The 18470-nt window shown below is 43.0% G+C and overlaps 1 protein-coding gene across 1 annotated transcript; it reads left to right on the forward strand.

The window, feature by feature from the left end:
• The first annotated feature begins 1370 nt into the window (after window positions 1-1370).
• On the forward strand, window positions 1371-16766 carry cnn3a (calponin 3, acidic a). Its single transcript, XM_084475474.1, has 7 exons — window positions 1371-1613; window positions 9943-10064; window positions 12343-12409; window positions 13718-13855; window positions 13983-14099; window positions 14472-14618; window positions 15545-16766. The coding sequence occupies exons 1-7, from the start codon at window positions 1557-1559 to the stop codon at window positions 15884-15886; spliced, it is 990 nt and encodes a 329-aa protein (XP_084331600.1). The 5' UTR covers window positions 1371-1556; the 3' UTR covers window positions 15887-16766.
• Window positions 16767-18470: the final 1704 nt, after the last annotated feature.

Here is an 18470-nt window from a genome sequence, read left to right on the forward strand (position 1 = left end):
TTGTGGAAATACCAAGGATAGTTCTGTGTTCTGAGCCCTTTGTTGTTCAGCCTGCTGACCCACGACTGTGCTGCTAGGCACAGTACCAACCACATCATCAAGTACGCCGACGACTCAACAGTGGTGGGGCTCATCAGTGACAATGATGAGTCTGCGTACAGGATCGAGGTGGAGCTGCTCACTGCATGGTGTGAATCCCACAACCTTGTCCTCAATGTGGACAAAACAAAGGAGATGGTGATTGACTTTCGGAGGGGTGGCAGACAACATGCACCAATAAACATCCATGGTGCTGCCGTGGAGAGGGTCAGTAACGTCAAGTTCCTGGGAGTCCATCTAGCTGACGACCTGACCTTCTCAACAAACACCACAGCGGTAATCAAAAAAGCCCAGAGGCGTCTCCACCCCCTCCGGAGGCTCAGGAAGGCAGGTCTGCCCACTCCTCACCTCACTACCTTTTATAGAGGTACCATTGAAAGCATTCTCACATACGGTTTCACTTCCTGGTTCGGGAGCTGCAAGGCATACGAACAACAGCAGCTCAACCGGATAGTGAAAACAGCCAGCAGAATCATTGGTACCTCTCTGCCCTTCCTGAAGGAGATCTACGAGCAGCGTTGCACCCACAGAGCTGCTGCCATTATCAGGGATTTCCATCACCCCTCTCATGGACTGTTCTCCCTCCTGCCATCCGGGAAGAGGTACAGGAGCATCAGCTGCAGAACAACCAGGATGCTGAACAGCTTTTTTGCACAAGCTGTAAGGCTGGTAAATGGACTGCGCTCCCTGCCCACACACACGCCCACACACACACACACACACCACACCCAACCCTCCCGCCCGTAGGTCAGTAGGTCAGTAGGTCAGTCATCCTGCATCTAATAGCACTTTATTATGGACATGTTCCCAAAACTGCTGCAGCTGTATGATTGTTTTTTTCCGAATGATTTTAACATGTTTTTACATTATTTATTATTCTTTTTCTTTTAGTAAAGCACTGCTAGTAGGAGCTGGTGAGAAACGATATTTCGTTTCAGCCAATGTATCCTGTACATTTGTGTGAAATGACAATAAAGTGTCTGAAGTCTGAAGTCTGAAGTCTGATAGGCTGAAGCTATAAACACTACTTTAATATGGATCTCTTTATGATTCATAATAATCCACATGTTATTTGTGATCTTGACAGGTAGGCCTACACAATGTGTGCTTTACTGTGGCACAGGCAACACAGCAGAGACCCTCCAAGAGGAAGGTAGGTACCCGCCCACTATGTAAAATAGGCGCCTCTGACTGGTCGACCATGATCCGTCAGTCGTTGACACTGGAGAGAAAAAAAAAAGAAGCTCGGTTAGTTTGTTGACTCAGACTGGCTGCTTCACTCCGCTTCGCTTTCCCACACAAGATCTGCACGGATTTATTTTCTCTGAGGACTTTTGTTTTGAAGGGGACTGTGGTTTTTACTAAGTTGCGTAGGCCTACAAGTGCTTTTGCTACATTTTATTGCAGTGTAGCCGAAGATATTAACTTATTTTTTTTTAGTTATCCAAATCAAAAAAATGACTCAATTCAATAAGGGACCGGCCTACGGATTATCCGCCGAAGTAAAAAGCAAAGTAAGTTGGCTGTTTTTTTCCCCTTTCGTAAAATACTAAATGAAAAGGCGTTTTACACGAATCTATTTTTCGTGGAGAGATCTTTCAATTATGCAGTAGTCGGGGACTTGAAGGGCTTACAAAGTTGAACCACATGTCGGGCTCATCATGAATGCTGGCTTTATGCGTTCACCTAATGGATAATAACACTTTTCCCCCGAACTTTGCAGACCACTTAATCGCAGTCGATTTGCATCGCCCCGATTGCCTTTTTTTCCATGCATGTGCAACATTTCATTGTTTTTCATTTAATCTCTTTTAAAGTTTCCATTTTGGCTCTTGATGCGAAGCTACTGAGGTCTAGTTTGGATGAGATGTAGGATCCTATTGTGCAGTGAACGCCAAAGTTTGTGCCTTTTTTGGTAATCCTCTTTTGGGATGCATAACGTTAATGGAGTAGAAATGCCATGGAAATACTTGATTACAGTGAAATCCAGATCAAGCTCATTGTTCCTCTAGGGAGGAGCTCTGCTAGCTGCAGCACAGTAGATGGCTCCTGAGACCGTTTAGTTTACTTGTGGGAATGATTACCCCATTCCCGTTTATTTCCTTAAACTTGACTGCACAGTGATGTGCAGATGTAAAAGTGTAAATAAAAAGCCACATTGTGTGTTTCAACACGATTTAATAAGTTTGCCTCATGCTTTATTTGCTTTGCAGACTTCTAAGACCATTTGTAAACAAATGTAGGCTACACGTTTTTTTTTATGATAGGAAATCTGTTTGTGTCGTATATGATGCTCGTTGTTTAAACTACCGATGGTGTATAGGCCTTATGTCGCATCAATGGGTTTTCGAAGTTGTCTCCTGTTCATAGGAAATGGCTAAATCATGACATCATAGGAAAGACCTCTGAGCAGGAGCCGATGTTAATAGACCACAGTTAGGCTTTAAGTTGCATAATGTTGTTTACTGTCACTTTAGTTTGGTTAACCGAAACACGGGAGGTCAACACTCAACTGGCGTTCATTTTTTAATGACGCTTTGGACACTAATTGAAAGTGAATTAGATTCCGCCGCAAGCCAACTATCCACCTTTCCACCTTTCCAAAGGGGAAGTCTCTTTTCTCAATTCCAGTTAACAAGAGACTAGATTCATCACTTTACTGGAAAACAAAAATGTGACGCAGAGACATTTTCCTGGGACAAAAGAATGTGGCCGGGCAGGGGGGCCCTCTCCCTCTGCGGGCTGTGTTGCTATAGGTGTGATTCCCTACCCTGGGCTCATTGGGAAGCTGCGCGCTACATGCCTGGAATTCCAAATTAAGCACTTACACATATATATACAATACACATACACATTACACACACATATGAGGAATTCTGCAGACATACTAGCCCTATGAAACATGTTATTGGGACTGCAAATCCTATTGTCTATGATTTGTTGGATTTTCTGAATGAAGTTGGTTTTAAATGTCTCAAGTGATGATTGAGGCGAAAACTATTTATAACTATATATCTGTTCTTATACATCTGTACAATATATCTGCATTTATAAAGTGTAAGTTCACACTTTGCTTATTTTTAACCCATCAAACCCATTGGCTCACAGGAGCTTCTGGAAGTGTATTTGGGGAACTGCAGTTGAAAATTGATTCCCCTCCCATGTTAATATATTTTTTATTTTTCTCAGACCTTTTTTTCTTTCTTTCCGCCCTCACTGCCAATATGCTGGCCACACTTTTCGAATGGAGTGAAGTCGCTCAACATCCACTGGCGTGTGTTTGTGTGTGATGGAGAGCCTGAAAAACAGCTCAGCCAAGCTGTTTTCTGCCTGTTAACACTTGTCACTCAATGAGTTTCCTATTAATACTGATGCACCCCCCCCCCCCTCCCCACCAAACTAACTTGTTGTTAGTTTGTTCAATCTATTGGTTCAGGGTCATGACCCTGTAGGCATAACCTGTCAACATAGTATTGATGAATCAATACAGAAGTGAATGATGAGGTTGCAGATTTAGCCTGTTTTGTCCCGAGGTTAACTGTTGTCCTCTTCAAACCCCACTAAAATAATCCTGTATTCTAGCATTGTTGTTCTGTTTCGGGTCAGTGATGGAAGCAACAAGTGAATCATGCCAATATTACATTACTGCTGTTATTACATTGACTTATTTAAAGGCCTCAGATGGTTAATACTACAATTTCACTAATTGAAATGTGGTGCCACAGATATAGCCAGCCTCTTCTTGTCTACGTGGTCTTAGTTGTTATTTTTTAATGACTCTGGGTATCCAGTAGGCTACGGCATCCCCTCCTAATCAGAGCCTCTGCCTCCTCCTACTCCTTCTAGTCAGGGACGGTAGAAGGAGAAGTGCTGGCATTGTATGAGATTGGCAGTCAGAGAGCCCTCCCACACGCCAGCGCTCTGTTTACACGCGTCTCCCCGGACCCTAGTATCTTTTGACAGCCGTGGCAGAGTTCATGAACTCTCACGACAACTTGTTCCTCTGGTTAAACCCGCTGGAGTTTTTTTAGTTTTAGGTTTTCATGGATGTTTATGCAAAACAACCTGTTTGCTTATTGCGTGACGTGTTTTTGTTTAGTTTATCATTATTCTGATTATTATTAATGAGAAATGTCTCATTCATTAATAATTATTTACAAAAGATTATCTAGCCAAGCATGGATTGCAATTTCCTTTGAAATGACTACCCTGTTTGATTGACTTAAGATTTTGAAACATAATCTTCAATGCTTTTGTCTGATCTGAAATACTGTTTGCCGTACTGGATTACGGTTTGCTTTTCTTACTATAGATGACAATCTTTAAACCTGTTTGAAGCTGACACCAACCTGGCAAGAAACAACAGTTCCCTGTCCAGTCCTTTGTGAAGAGTGAGTTAGGTAAGGTAAACTAGTTGTTACTAGTTTGGGACCGGTAATCCTTAAGTGTGTCGCTTGTCTTTGTTTTTCCCTATTCCGTTTTAGCTTTAGTTAGATCTTGGCCGGGCCTGTTGCCTCTGCAGTAAGCAAACAGATCTATGTTTGTTTAGCGCCTGTAGGACAAAAGTCCTTCAACCAAGCACCGTTGTGACCGATACAAATGGGAGAATAATAACCCTGTATGCGCTGGTTGGTTGGTTATTGGAGTAGAGTGAATCATTAATGTCCCCAAGGGGCAATTTGTTGTACAACAGTAGCCTAGTCAAAGTAGTACCACGCAAACAACAAATGGATTACAGCAACATCGTAATCATCAGAGATAAAGCCATACAATCAATGAGGGCCAGCCTGGGACACACTGGGAGTCAACTCTTAAACTAAACAAGTGATAATAATGACAGTACACAAGTGTAAGCTAGTTAAATATCAAATATAAACAAAGAAGCACCATGGCTCCATTTGTTGAAGAACCCAATGGCTGAAGGGATAAGAGGATGGTTTGTACCGAGCTTAACCCCACCATGGGAAGCAGAACCTGTCTCCTGATGGAAGTAGATTGAATTGGGAGAGTCTTGGGAAGAGTCTTCCCAGTGGCTCCACTCTTAAGGTGCATCATACTCTCCAAAAAAGATTAGTCATTAAATGCCAACGTTTGCCATACTGCCAACAATATCAGCCTATTGAACCACATCTGTCAATTGATAAAAGTAGGCAGCCCGACAAAAGAAAGCCATTGTGTTTGTTCCCACAAGCTCTGGCCCAGTGGACCCCACTGCAAATGCATGCCCTTATTCAGATCCAGACCTCTAGAATAACGGGATGCAGTGGCGGTTGTTATGGTCCCGCCGCATTTCACCAGGCATTCAGTTTTGTTGAGACTGCATTTATTTTGCTTTGTATAGAAACGTACTTGTCTCTGTCTCACAGACAATGGATTATTTCAATCCACTTCCACCCCCTGTCAAAAAGCAGGTGTGGTTTTTCTGTGCTTTGTTTATGCACACACACACACACACACAGACACGTAGTGCTGTTGCTCTACAGAGCCAGTCTTCCCCGTGGGCGTTCATTCATTGGCCTTTAAACTCAATGGGAAGAGAGGGGAAGGGCGGTTCTGGCCCAGAGCCCGGATGGATAGGGCTCAGCATGAGGTTTCCCTGGGAGAGGGGCGACTAGCGTGGAGTCGCTGCCCCCCTCCTAAGTTCACAACCTCTGCATGGCCACCATGAGGTATCAGTGCCAAGGGCAGCTCCCCTTATTTACAACTCAAGCGACGTGGCCATCCTTCAGAGTAATGGTTGTTGTAGGAGTGCAGAGGGGGTTGGCTTGTGGTGGGTTGGGGGAGGCGCGGGGGGGGGGGGGGGACATCCTGGGAGGCTGTGTATAGTATTTTTCCCATGCAATGTGCTGACACTGCGACGTTCTTTGAGATAAATCTGGCGTTCAGTCTGCCAGGCTGCACCTTGATAGGTCTGTTGCTGTTGTTAACCAAATGCTTTCATTAATGAACCCACAGGACAGAGACTGTTGTTCTGGTTGTCTAGGTCCCTTCACGAAAGTCTAGGAGCTGTTTTTCTAAGTAGTTTTTTCTTTTAATATGGTTTTGATGTTTAGTAGTTTCAGGCTTTATCCTTTTATAGCCAAGAAAACCTGACCTGTGTTTATTTACATTGAGTTCAGAATTGTTTAGAGTCATTTTCTATCTATAACACAAATACTTTTCAATCAAGACTCAAATAACGTCAACATTTTATTTGAGACCATTGGCTGATTGCTTCCATTTCTGTTTTCAATAAGAAAAGGTTCCCTGCTTCCTAGAGGCTGTAAATCTGTCACTTGTGTTGTCTTGGGTTGGAAGTCTGTGAGACACTGCTTTTCACTTGACTTCCAGCTATGAATGTTAAAGTAGTGGAAACTGGTTTCGCCTGTTGATTATTCTGTTGTCTGTTCAGTTGACATTGATGTCAACTGTCGATCAACTTAATTATTTGAACCTCTTCCCAAGTTGAGTCGGCTGTGGTTAAATATTAAAGGGAACCAGCTGCAATATTGATCTAGCCATAGTTCAGTTCAGTGAACGTATGTGTATGATTCACTAAATGGTTAATCCAAATTGTGGTGCTGGCCAACATGGGGTCACACACCGGTTGTTGGCCCACTGCACATTTCAGTTCAAGCACTGAGACGCTCTTTCACATTAAGATGGTTGTCCATTTGATCCGATGGGGCTTTGACCACCAACTCCTTCTCTTTCAACCCTAACCACATGCCATTGTTCAGTGGAGGGGTTTTCCATGTAGGGCTGGGCTGTGGACTGGCTAGCAGGTTATTTGTGTGGCTGGAATCTGAATGTTTGATGATATAATGGTTACAATCGACACCAGTATAACACAAGTGTTTCTTTCAACATGGTGTTTGCATATATGGTCTGCTTACAGCTTACTTTGTGTTCTACGTTTGTATTGAATTTGTTTTATACTTGATAATAATTTGTCTTGATGTGGAAGTATACTGGTACCACCATATTCTGTGGGTCGCTGCATGTCTACATTGGTTTTTAAAAAAGTGAAGGGGGTTCACATTGCTTTCTCTCTTGGTATGTGGCTGCATGTTTTCATGCTCTCATAACTGGGTAGGTAGAGAGAAGGGATTGGCTGAAAGGTCGTCAGTGGGGACAGTTTTCAACTTTGACATTTCTTGTTTTATTCCCAATGCAAATTTTGTAATGCCTCACAAGATAAAAGAGAACAGGATCATTTATTTTTTTTCTTCTTTGTTGAAGCACGCCTAGAAATGAACTGGTGTGGAGTGAGAGGAGGGAAATGTCTTCTCTATAATCACGCTCTCCCTGCTCTCGCTGTCTCTCTTTTCGCTCTCTCTGGCTCTCGCTCTTTCTGTGGTCTCTGTGTTTCCCAGAGGAGAACTCAAAAATTTGGGCACACTAAATGCCTGTCTGATTAATTCCTGAATGACAGTGCTTTCAAGCCTGGTATTATGGACATGGACTTTCCACTTTAACCTCTTCTCTCCAACCTCCCATGCAGTCATGGTCATGGAACATACACAACATCGCTTGCCCTTTAACAAGAGCGCGTGAACATTTTACCTTTTTGTTTTTTCTCTCTCCAGTGGGTAATATGAGGAACGATCCAGATATGTTTTCAGCCTCAAGTTACAAAGCAGTTTGGTCACATCCTGCCCTGGTGGCGCCTGGTTTCTGGATGCTATACTGAAATGGCCTGGCAATTGAAGGGGGGGGGGGTTGGTCATGGAACGTGGCCGAAATGAAACAATCCTTTCTGTTTGTGTGGAGGCCCGCAGAAGTGCAGACATCTGTACAATGGATGAACTTCAATGTTTTTTACGGCGGACAAAACTGGCCTTCTCTGTTGAGGTGAAGTCAAGCGGTCAAACTTTATTCTCCTCACTGTACTATCGTAGCTTCCCATCTATGGTACTCGGGGCTCGAGGATCTCCTGATCGTCTGGGATCTCCCAGATGATGGAGCCTGTGTAGCACGTCGTTTTATGGAGCTCCAACCGGGCATCGTGTTCCCCCGTCCTCCGCTCCTCACCGCCACCCTGTTTTCGACATGTGATGAGCGCGTATAAGGCACACCCTTCACGGCCCAGTAGTTGGCTACGCGGTCATAGCCAAATCTGTACAATGTCTGACGACAATTGGATTGATCATCAATTTGAAGTGGTCGGGAGTGGATGGGGTGTAGAAGCTATTCAGGGTTCACGTTATGGGTTGTATTTAGACATGATTCAGCACAGTATCTAGTTTAGATACTAGCTTGGCAGGCGGACCCCGTCTTGTGGAAGCCACCCAGCTGAAAATGTCTGGTCAGACTTTGAAGGTCTGTCTTCCTATCGTTTGTGGCTAAATAGGCAACTGTAAAATGTGCTATTTCAGTTCCAGTGGTCAATGTCCTGCAGTACCCCCCCCCCCGGATGAGGGGGAACTACTGGGGAGTGGAGGGAAGGCCAGATGTTTTATCTCTCTCTCTCCCTCGCTCTTTCTTTTATTGTAGCCCTCAGAAACGGCGGAGCTAGGAAGGCTGTGTTTATGCGAATCCAGCCAATACTAAAGTGCTGTTTACAATGAGGCCATGAGCTAATGGCTGCAGCCGCCATGGAAGTTTTATTACAGGAAAGACCAAAAGGGATTGTTTCACACACCATCGTCTGCCCGGAAATGCACGCACGGTCAAGGACCTTTCTCTGTTCAGAGTCGCTTTTTATACATCCCACTTGTAAAAGTAATGTTCCATCTACTGACTGCTTTGGGAAACATGTGTTTTTGTGACCTGTTCTGATTGTGTGTGTACCTTCTAAAAAGTGAACTTCAAGATGTAAAGTCACATTGCGAACGTCATTCTCCTATTTATTTTCTGCTGCCTCCATTTCAGTTCCTGAAATCCGACTAGACTTGACCTTGACCTAGAGATGGAGTGTTTACAAGAAGGACGGAAAGAAAATAAGCCGTAGCGATGGGGCTCACAAGTGGACTCGTTCTCACAAATAGTGCTTCCTGAATGGAGAGAGTTTTCAGATGCAATCAGATGTGTTGTGATCATAGGTCTGTTCTTTTTGAGGTTGACCCTGGAGCGATACAAATGCTAATCCGAGTGGTGTAGTTTGACATGCAGAATCTGTGCCAGACTGTCATTTTTATCACAACAAACCCAGATGAAAGTCATATACTATTGTTTGAATGTATTTTCAGTGTCTGTATTGTTGGATGCCCAAACTTTCTTATGTGTATATAGCGATAGTCTTGCCTTGTAAGAGTCCAGTTGGATCAGCAATGGTTGCAACCACCACAATGGTAGCAACAATGCAAAGTTGGGCTGGACTTCAAAGCAGTCTTTGATCTTCTGAAGCAGGGTCTCTGGGCCTTATATTCCATGTGGTTAGTTGTGTATCAATACTGTAACCCCTCCGTGGGGAAAAATGGCTTTGATTTCAGCATCTAAAAGGCATTTGTCCACACAATGCAGTATAACCATGCATCTCATTTTCCTCTGTGCATCTACCAAGTTTTTTTGACGGGCACAACGTATATATCTGATAACGCTGACGCACAATTGTGATGGTGAAAATACTAGTATGGACGACTTTTGAACATCCATATTCTCTCTAGACCACAATGCTTTAGTCAGACTGATTAGGCCGCTGCTGTGTTGACCAGTCAGTTTCTCATTGGTTTCGGTTGACCAATGCACATAACGTCAAGCCAGTTGTCGGTGTCCGAAAGCCACAAGATGACCGGCATATTTTAGTTTCGGAGAAGGGTTGGCTGATGCAGATGTTGACATTAAGCACAACAGTCGCACTGTTTTTAAGTCACAATTAACATTATTAATTAATCATCATGTATATATTTGACCCTTGCCTAGATCGCTCAGAAGTACGACCTGCAACGGGAAGAGGAGCTGCGCTACTGGATCGAGGAGGTGACCGGGATGCCCATCGGAGACAACTTCCAGAAGGGCTTAAAAGATGGGGTCATCCTGAGCGAGTAAGTGTGTGTGTCTGTTAGGGGTGTAACGATACTCATTCGTGCCAAAATTTTTCGGGTCTAACGGTTCGATGCACGTTTCATTTCGGTACGTACCAAAAAAAAAAAAAATTTTTTTTTTTTTTAATAAAGTTTTTAAATAATGGGCATGTCAGTCTTAAATTTAGGACTCCTAACTTTTTTCACTAAGAGCAATTCACAAAGTATTTTAGGCCTAAATGTAGCACCTAAGTCTAGGAGAGCTTAAAAGTCCTCGAAAGGACTCCTAACTCAGTAAGACCTATTCACAAAGAATCGGAAAATGGCTGCGAGACAAAATGTTATGGAGACAATGGAAGACTGTGAATTGATAAGGCGATATAGGCAAAATCGTGAGGGTATCAAACTTGTTGTGGAATTAGTCCGATATTACTCCGATATTTAGCAACAGGGAAAATGCAACTTTGCAATGACGACGATTTAGGAATATCGCAACCATCAGTGATGGTTAAAACACACGGGGGCAATGTTACAAATGTACCTTTAATCATCCTTAATTATTTAATATATAAATATGAATAAATCACTTAACCCATCATTATTTGTCTCATGTAATAATAGTAATACAACACTTTAATCATAATTATTTATTTCAAATAAAAATAAATGGTTTGAAGTAAAAAATAATAGGCCTATAACTACTCTTACTTATGATTACTATCTAATCATTTATTGTAAGATAATTTATTGTATTGAGTTTATAATCTGCTCAGTAAGGAGTCGGGAGTCGGACCAGTTGGGCTTTCGCTTGCGTTTCACGTTGTCTTCTCCTTCATTCATCATGATAGGAGGACTTGAACGGTGGTATGGGCTGATATTTAAAGTGTTTAGTGACGTAGCTACGGGTGTGCATGGGTGTGCCTGGGACACCCAAGCGTGGTCCTCCTGGCACACCTAAATATTTTCAGAATTAATTCATTACAACGATTTCTTTCGATTTAAAGCAAAATGTGACAGAGAGCGCGGTGAGCGGTGTGCGGTGCGCTAGGACTGTGTAGTGACCGGTCTAGGTCCACGCATTCACTACCACAGAAGCAGGGCTGTGAAGGAAACCCCCCTATTGGATTTTGCGATTATATCCATACATTTCATTCCCCCATGTACAGCGTGGAGTGATTTAGTGGAGAGCCAGGGTTGCTTTCAGGATGGTCGTATCGATCGCTCCGGACCCTGGCTTCCACTGGACACTTGCAGCAGTTATTCTAACAGCGTTCCAGTAAATCACCGTGAACTTGAGGCCACCCAAACTCGCACAGGCGCACCTTAATTACAATCTCTGGCTACGCCCAAACTTTAAGTGCTGGAAATATGCTCATTGGATAATAGTTTGCAGGGTGCTTTTAATTACTTACCTTTAATTACCTTGATATAATGCAATTTACGTATTTTTATTGTTTGCTTTGGCTCTCTTTTTAACGTGCATACAACGTCATTATCGTGGTCTGCACAAACTTGTCATCGTGCGTGTATTCTGCTAACTGCACTGTCCATAACTGTTTGATAGGACTTCATTTGTAGCCTCGGCTATTTCCTTATTTTTCATTGATTTAGTGGGCTCGTTTGTGGGAAGTTGCGAATGAGTTTCACAGAGACCGCCGGCACTCAACAGCCAATCACCGTACTGACCACTTCAAAACTCGGGCACGAGAATCGATGTAGGGGGCGTCACTCTTAGTTCACTCTTAGTTCACTCTTAGTGATTTATCCTTAGTATGAGTAGGTCTCAGCGGCTTTGTGAATAACTTTTAAGAAAAAACTCCTACGTAAAATGTTTTAGTGCGAGTTAGGAGCACTCCTAGCGGTAAGATAAAAAGCTTTGTGAATACGGCCCCTGATGTTTTGTGTTGAGGACCACAATGGAAATAAGTCCTGGACTTTATTGTGTTTTTATCCTCAATTGTATTTCATGTCTTTTGTGTAAGGCATTTGTTTGATACAATTTAATAAATCTAATCAAAATCCAATTGTTTAATAAAAATAAAATAATAAAAATCTGTCTGTGTGTGTGTGTGTCCGCGTGTGCGCGCTGATAGGGTTGACATTGCAGAGGTGTGGGGGACTTGCAATGGCCCGGGCTGAGCTCGGCGAGAAAATAAAAGGTGCTCATGTCGAATATCTAGTTACGGTCAGAACCTCTGGGACAGCAGATCATAATGAGTCTCTTTTTACACTTGCTTGGCGCCTGTCAGCCAAATTATGACGTTCCATGTCTGATCTTATCTCACTTATCTTCCACCAGATTGATCAACAAACTGCAGCCCGGCTCGGTGAAGAAGATCAACCACTCACAACTCAACTGGCACAAGGTGAGGCGATGTGTTTTTGCCCACATTTTATTTATATATATTTTTTTTTTAAGTTTAAGGATCAGGGACATTGCACATTAATAAAAACATTTAAACAAATGTAAACATGCCAGAATTAGCCAAAGGCTATTTTGCATCTGTTGTCCCTGGACTGATGTTTAAAGTCACCCTAAAAGAAAATAATACAAAATATTGGGTTATCAACATACAAATAATCCATGTCCATGCATACACACACAAACTAACATAAAACTGAGCTCAAACAGCAGCCGCTACAGACAAAACAGAAGCAACATTAAGCAGCAACAACAACAGAAAAAAAATAAAATAAAAAATAAAATAAACAACATCACATTATACACATTGGACACATTAGAAGCCATGCACAAAAAGCAACAATACTAGACAATTAATACACTGACAGACAACATGACAAGAAATTTAATGTTTACAGCCTTGACCACTAATTAGCCACTTTTTTAAAAAGTGTTTAAAGGAGGCGTAATTTGAAATATTTCTAATGTGAGTTGGAATAGAATTCCATTCACGAGCAGCCCTAATAGAAAACGCAGACTGGCTGAAAGAACTTTTTCTAAACGCGATAACACAGTCTCCTCTAGTTGCACTCCGAGTAGATGTTGATACCATTTTTATAAACTGATTCAATGCTGGAGGCGCACGTCCATGTATGATTTTGTACATAAGACAAGAGTGTGAATATTTAATCAGGTTTTCCCAATTTAACAGCTTGTATTTCAGTAAAATATGACAATGATGATAGTTATTGGATTTCCTGTCCAGCACTTTAAGGGTTTTTTTGTATAGTGAAAGTAATGGTTTGAGAGCAGTGTTGCTCGCTTGAGACCAAGTAGTCAAACAATATGTTATATGGGACAAGATCATTGAGTGCATGTACATTAATGCTGCCTTGGTCGACATGCAACTGCGGATATGTCTAAAGTTTGACAAATTAAATTTAACGCACTTGGAGACCTTTTTAATATGCTCTTTAAAAGTGAGATTATTATCAATGAGCACACCAAGATATTTAATAGAACTTTATAGAACTGTTCACTTTCTCCATGGATCCTAACAACAACAACAAAAACAGTTCCTAATAATAATGAGGCTATGCAGCAATTTTAAGACCTGGGAACGGGTCATTCATGAAACTCGCTCCGCTTCAAGTAACCGAGGCGGTGTTGCACTCTAACCCTTCTCTGAGCTGGGATTCCCCCGTACCCACAACACACACACACTCATTCACATTCTTCTCTCTCTTCTCCTCCCTGCCCCCTCGCCCTGCAGCTGGAGAACCTCGGGAACTTCATCAAAGCCATCTTGGCCTACGGCATGAAGCCCAACGACATCTTTGAGGCCAACGACCTGTTTGAGAACGGGAACCTCACTCAAGTTCAGACCACACTGCTTGCCCTGGCGAACATGGTGAGCAACCGCAGCCCTACTATGAGTGCTCATGTGTTTGTGTCCTCTGTGTTCGCCCTCCCCTCTTTTTCTCTCCCAAGTTTTTCAACAGCCATTGTTAGTGAGTAACCTATTTTTGTTTTCTTAGGCAAAGACCAAAGGTATTGACACAAAGTTTGACATTGGTGTGAAATATGCAGACAAACAGGCTCGGCATTTTGACGACGACAAGATCAAGGCGGGCCAGTGTGTCATTGGACTACAGGTGTGAACGTTGTAGCATTTTTGTGTGTTTGTTGTGTGTTTTTGCATGTATGTAACAGGATATTTGGTATTCATTATTTTTGATCACGTTGGAAGAAATCTACGCCAGCACAACCACATCTATTGAGACCTTCTTTAAGTCTCAGCAGAAGTCTCAGAGAGTCTACCACAAATATTAGGTTAAACATGATGATTGTGTACTTCATAATGATGAACTCTTCATTAAATTAGAATTTCCAACACCAAAAAGTTCAAGAAGTACAGTATACAGTTACAAGGACACACTTAGTTCATGCCAAAACCCATGGGTAAACTAAGCTGGCACCTGTTCATAATCCTTCTTAATGTATTTTTGTTTGGCCCTTCTATTCAGATGGGAACAAACAAGTGTGCGAGTCAGGCAGGAATGACGGCTTACGGCACCAGAAGACATCTCTATGACCCAAAGACTCACACGGACAAACCCTTCGACCAGACCACCATCAGCCTCCAGATGGGCACCAACAAGGGAGCCAGCCAGGTGACGAAACGCACACCAACCACCCGCAAGGCCCTGTAGATGAAGTCAAAGAGTTGACAAGAAAGTCGAATCAAAACCAATTTGAATGTACCCCATGCATTTTTGCTCAACACTGATGTGTATAAATTGCAAAACAAAATTGTGTACAAAACGTCCATAAGCCTGGGCATCCATTTGATTCCATCATGATCCTTTATTTGGGACAAGCCTTTTAATTCCTTTCTCACAGAGCTTTCGCAAAAAACGAAAAGCGGAAGAATCAGGTTTTGTAGATTCTACCCAAGCCGTTTACTGTAATTAGACCAATAAACACACAAGAGATATAAACGGAGCAATAAAAGACCAGCCAACGGCCGCTTATGCGGTCTTAAGAGAGCTGCTTATCTCACTGTAGTCCAACACTTTCTCTTGTACCACTCTATAATCATAGAGTGATTGTGTGTTCACAGAACATATGCGGTTGTGTATGTATGACCTGCAGGGGAAAATACGGAACAATCCCGTATTAAGGGACAGGTGGCAACCCTATGGGGTAATGCGTTTTTTCGGTTTTCAATTCATTATGTCATCATTTATTTTTACAGCAGTGAGGTGGCTGCCAAAACACAAACTTCAAAGTCAAAGTCAGCTTTATTGCCGATTCCAAAATATGTGCCAGACAAATAGAGGAATTTATATTGCGTTTGTCTCTGACCCACGGTGCAATAAGGAGAAAAGGAGAAAATTAGGTGAAATACTTCTGAATGCTTCCAGGTTTACAATTGCGGACCAGCGTTTATTTGTCAAAACAAGTTGCCTTACCCGGCCACTATAGCGGACTCTACGTTTACAGTGTCCTTCTGAGTGGGCGTGCTGCTCGGAAACGCCTTCTCCCCAGAAACCCGTCATTAAAGCGTTGCCCCGGCGTGTGTTCTCTGTCCGAGCAGGCAGGCATGTCCGCCCCGGGCACCCGCAGGGACATCTACGACCAGAAGGTGGCCGTGCAGCCAATGGACAACTCCACCATCTCCCTGCAGATGGGCACCAACAAGGTGGCGTCCCAGAAGGGCATGAGCGTGTATGGGCTGGGCCGGCAGGTGTACGACCCCAAGTACTGCGCCACGCCCACGGAGGCGGCCGTCCACACCAACGGCAGCCAGGGCACGGGGACCAACGGATCGGAAATCAGCGACAGTGACTATCAGGCGGAGTTCCATGACGAGGAGTACCCGGCCGGTTACCACGACGACTACAGCACCCATTACAACGACCAGGGTATTGACTATTAGTGGCTACCTGCACCCCGTCGCAGCCCCCTGTCCCCGTCCCCCCTCCCAACCACGAGACGGCCTGCCCCTTTAACCCCTTCCCTACTATACCGCTAGTCGGAGCAGTATTAACACGCGTATTTTATCGACAACACAACAGAGCAAGTCTTTTGCTATCCTCGCTAGTCTTTGTTTTTTCTTTTATTCCTCCTTTTTGTTTCCAAGCAATAAGATTCAGTCGTTGCCTCATTCGCTGCCCCCCCCCCCCCCCCCCCCCCCCTTAAGTGGCAATGGTATAAATTAATCTTCTCTTAATCGTCTATTCATTACAGTAGAACCGGGAGGTAAATGTGTAGTTTTTTGAGAACGAGTACATTCCTTTTTAAAAAAAGAAAATCGACTGTTTTTATACATGTATAAAAATATATAAAATACAGGACACTGTGAACTAGCAATAGCATTCGTCTAACCAGCGTTGTAGCAACAGCCAAGTTTAAAATCCAACTTGTCTATCCCTTACCGTTTTGTTTTTAAGTTGTGATGCTTGATAATTGATTCTTATGAATAATGTTCCAGTTGCCATGTACCGGTTTTTCAAGGTTAAAAAGACTGCTTTGACCAACCTCCAACACCCATGTAGATATATACACACTTGCCCGCATCTCCCATTGAGTTGGAGGATCAGACTGTAGTTCGTGCCATTCCAGTTTTATCAATTGGGGCTATGGAGGTGATTCCCGCTACCCCAGCATGTTACAATGTCCATATTGTTTCCTTTTACATTCCTAAAGTGTATTTATTGCCATGTGTCTGATCATAAACCAGTCCCTTGTGTGATGTCTTCTTTTTAAGATAAATTGTATGTTTCAATATAAATAAAGCCCTAAATTCCTCGGATCCTAAAGTATCTTTGTACAGTGCATAGTTTCTGGATGAGTTCCTATTTGTGGTCTATTGTATGGCTGAGCGCTATCGTATAACTTGGTCTCTAAGAACAACAAAGAATTGAAACATTCCCTTGTAAATCCGATTAACTTTTAATCACAAAAGAAATTTATTATTCAAGATGAATTACAAGGTGAGCATTATTTGTTTTGATACCGTCTCTAATAACCTCAGCTCCTCAAGTTTACATTTTTGTTAAGCAGTCTAACACACTAAACCATCGACCATAATCATTGATGTCTACATATAAAGTAAGGAAGTAACAGAACCGTATTGTGTCTTGTATTCAGGCTCTACAATGCGAACATACTTTATCACTACATTTAGTGAAAGATTGCTTGTCTTTTGTGAAACCAAAACAAGATCTTTAGTCATGGGTTCATCCTTGCCAAATACGTGCATGAGTCGCATATTTAACTATTGACAAGCAGCCATAGAAGAGAATTAAAATATTGGTTTATTAAATTGGACTTCCTTGGTACTGTTTGCAGTGTCAACATAGAGTAGTTGATATAAATACAAAATAATGTGAATCAGCATACTGTATATGCTGAGGCTAATGTACTACTGCAGTTCCTACCCTCACTCCCTTGCTGTTAGCTTTGTCAAATTAAATTTTTGCTCTCTACATGTGCTCTACCAGATTAGTAGTTAGATAGTTAATAATAGTTAGTTAAATGTTTTAACGTAATTCACCTCAAGGAGTCGGGTCGTTGTTATGGGGATGTATAGGGGAGGGGGGCCTTTTCATTGGATTTCCTCGGTAAACAATGCTATGGCAACTTGTCCAAAGCCTTAAACAAGGGGGAATGTTGAGAGCTGCAACATGTTGTGCGCTGACTTATCTCATTGGATACGGATACTGAGTGCTATCGATGCAGACAAGGGACACGTTTTTCATCAGCAGGTCAAGAAGCAAATGTCATACAGCCCTTAAACAGAGGTGACCCTTAGCATATCTGTGTGTGACAGGGGCCATCATACACGTACACAAAGGGGAACGTCACAAAGGGGCTTTCTCTCTGAATAAAAGGCTATTTTAATCCCAATTAGGAGGTCTGCACCGATGTCATTGTGCACACAGGGACACAGGATCCTACTGGTGGAACCCGGGTCACTTTTCATTAGGGCTGTGCTGTGATGAGGCTCTGTGTGTAGCTCTTGCACCGGGGTGGAGGGGTGGGGTTACCTATGTGTCCAATGAGGAGAAAGCCTTGGCACCAGGTTTGGAGGGGGGTCAGCCAATGGATTACATGGCATTCATTCAAGACCTACTGGCTTTCTCTCTCTCTCTCTCTCTCTCTCTCTCTCTCTCTCTCTCTCTCTCTCTCTCTCTCTCTCTCTCTCTCTCTCTAACACCCCCCAAACCCAGTCCCCCACCAGTCCACTGCTCTGGAATAATCACTGCTTTGTGCAAGCCTGCGGAATCCAGGGTGAAAGACGCAAAGGACTCAATTATAGAGCGGGAGTCCAAACCAGCATGGTAACTACTAGCAACCACAGAGGGCTTTACAAAAGAGAAGGGCAGAAACACACACACAAAAAATGAAAGACATCCATTCCTGCAAAGGCCCCAAAAGCAAGCGCCGTCCCAAACAGAAAGCAGACTTGACAGTATAACCGGATTCCCCTCCTTACAGCCACAACCCCACACATGTCC

This window comes from Micromesistius poutassou (genome assembly GCF_964030765.1).
Source record: "Micromesistius poutassou genome assembly, chromosome: 11".
Lineage (NCBI taxonomy): Eukaryota > Metazoa > Chordata > Actinopteri > Gadiformes > Gadidae > Micromesistius > Micromesistius poutassou.

Coding starts and splice junctions, on each gene's coding strand:
- cnn3a (XM_084475474.1), top strand. CDS start 1,557: ATGACTCAATTCAATAAGGGACCGGCCTACGGATTATCCGCCGAAGTA. Junction 12,410..13,717: donor CACAACTCAACTGGCACAAG/GTGAGGCGATGT, acceptor CTCGCCCTGCAG/CTGGAGAACCTCGGGAACTT. Junction 13,856..13,982: donor TGCTTGCCCTGGCGAACATG/GTGAGCAACCGC, acceptor TTGTTTTCTTAG/GCAAAGACCAAAGGTATTGA.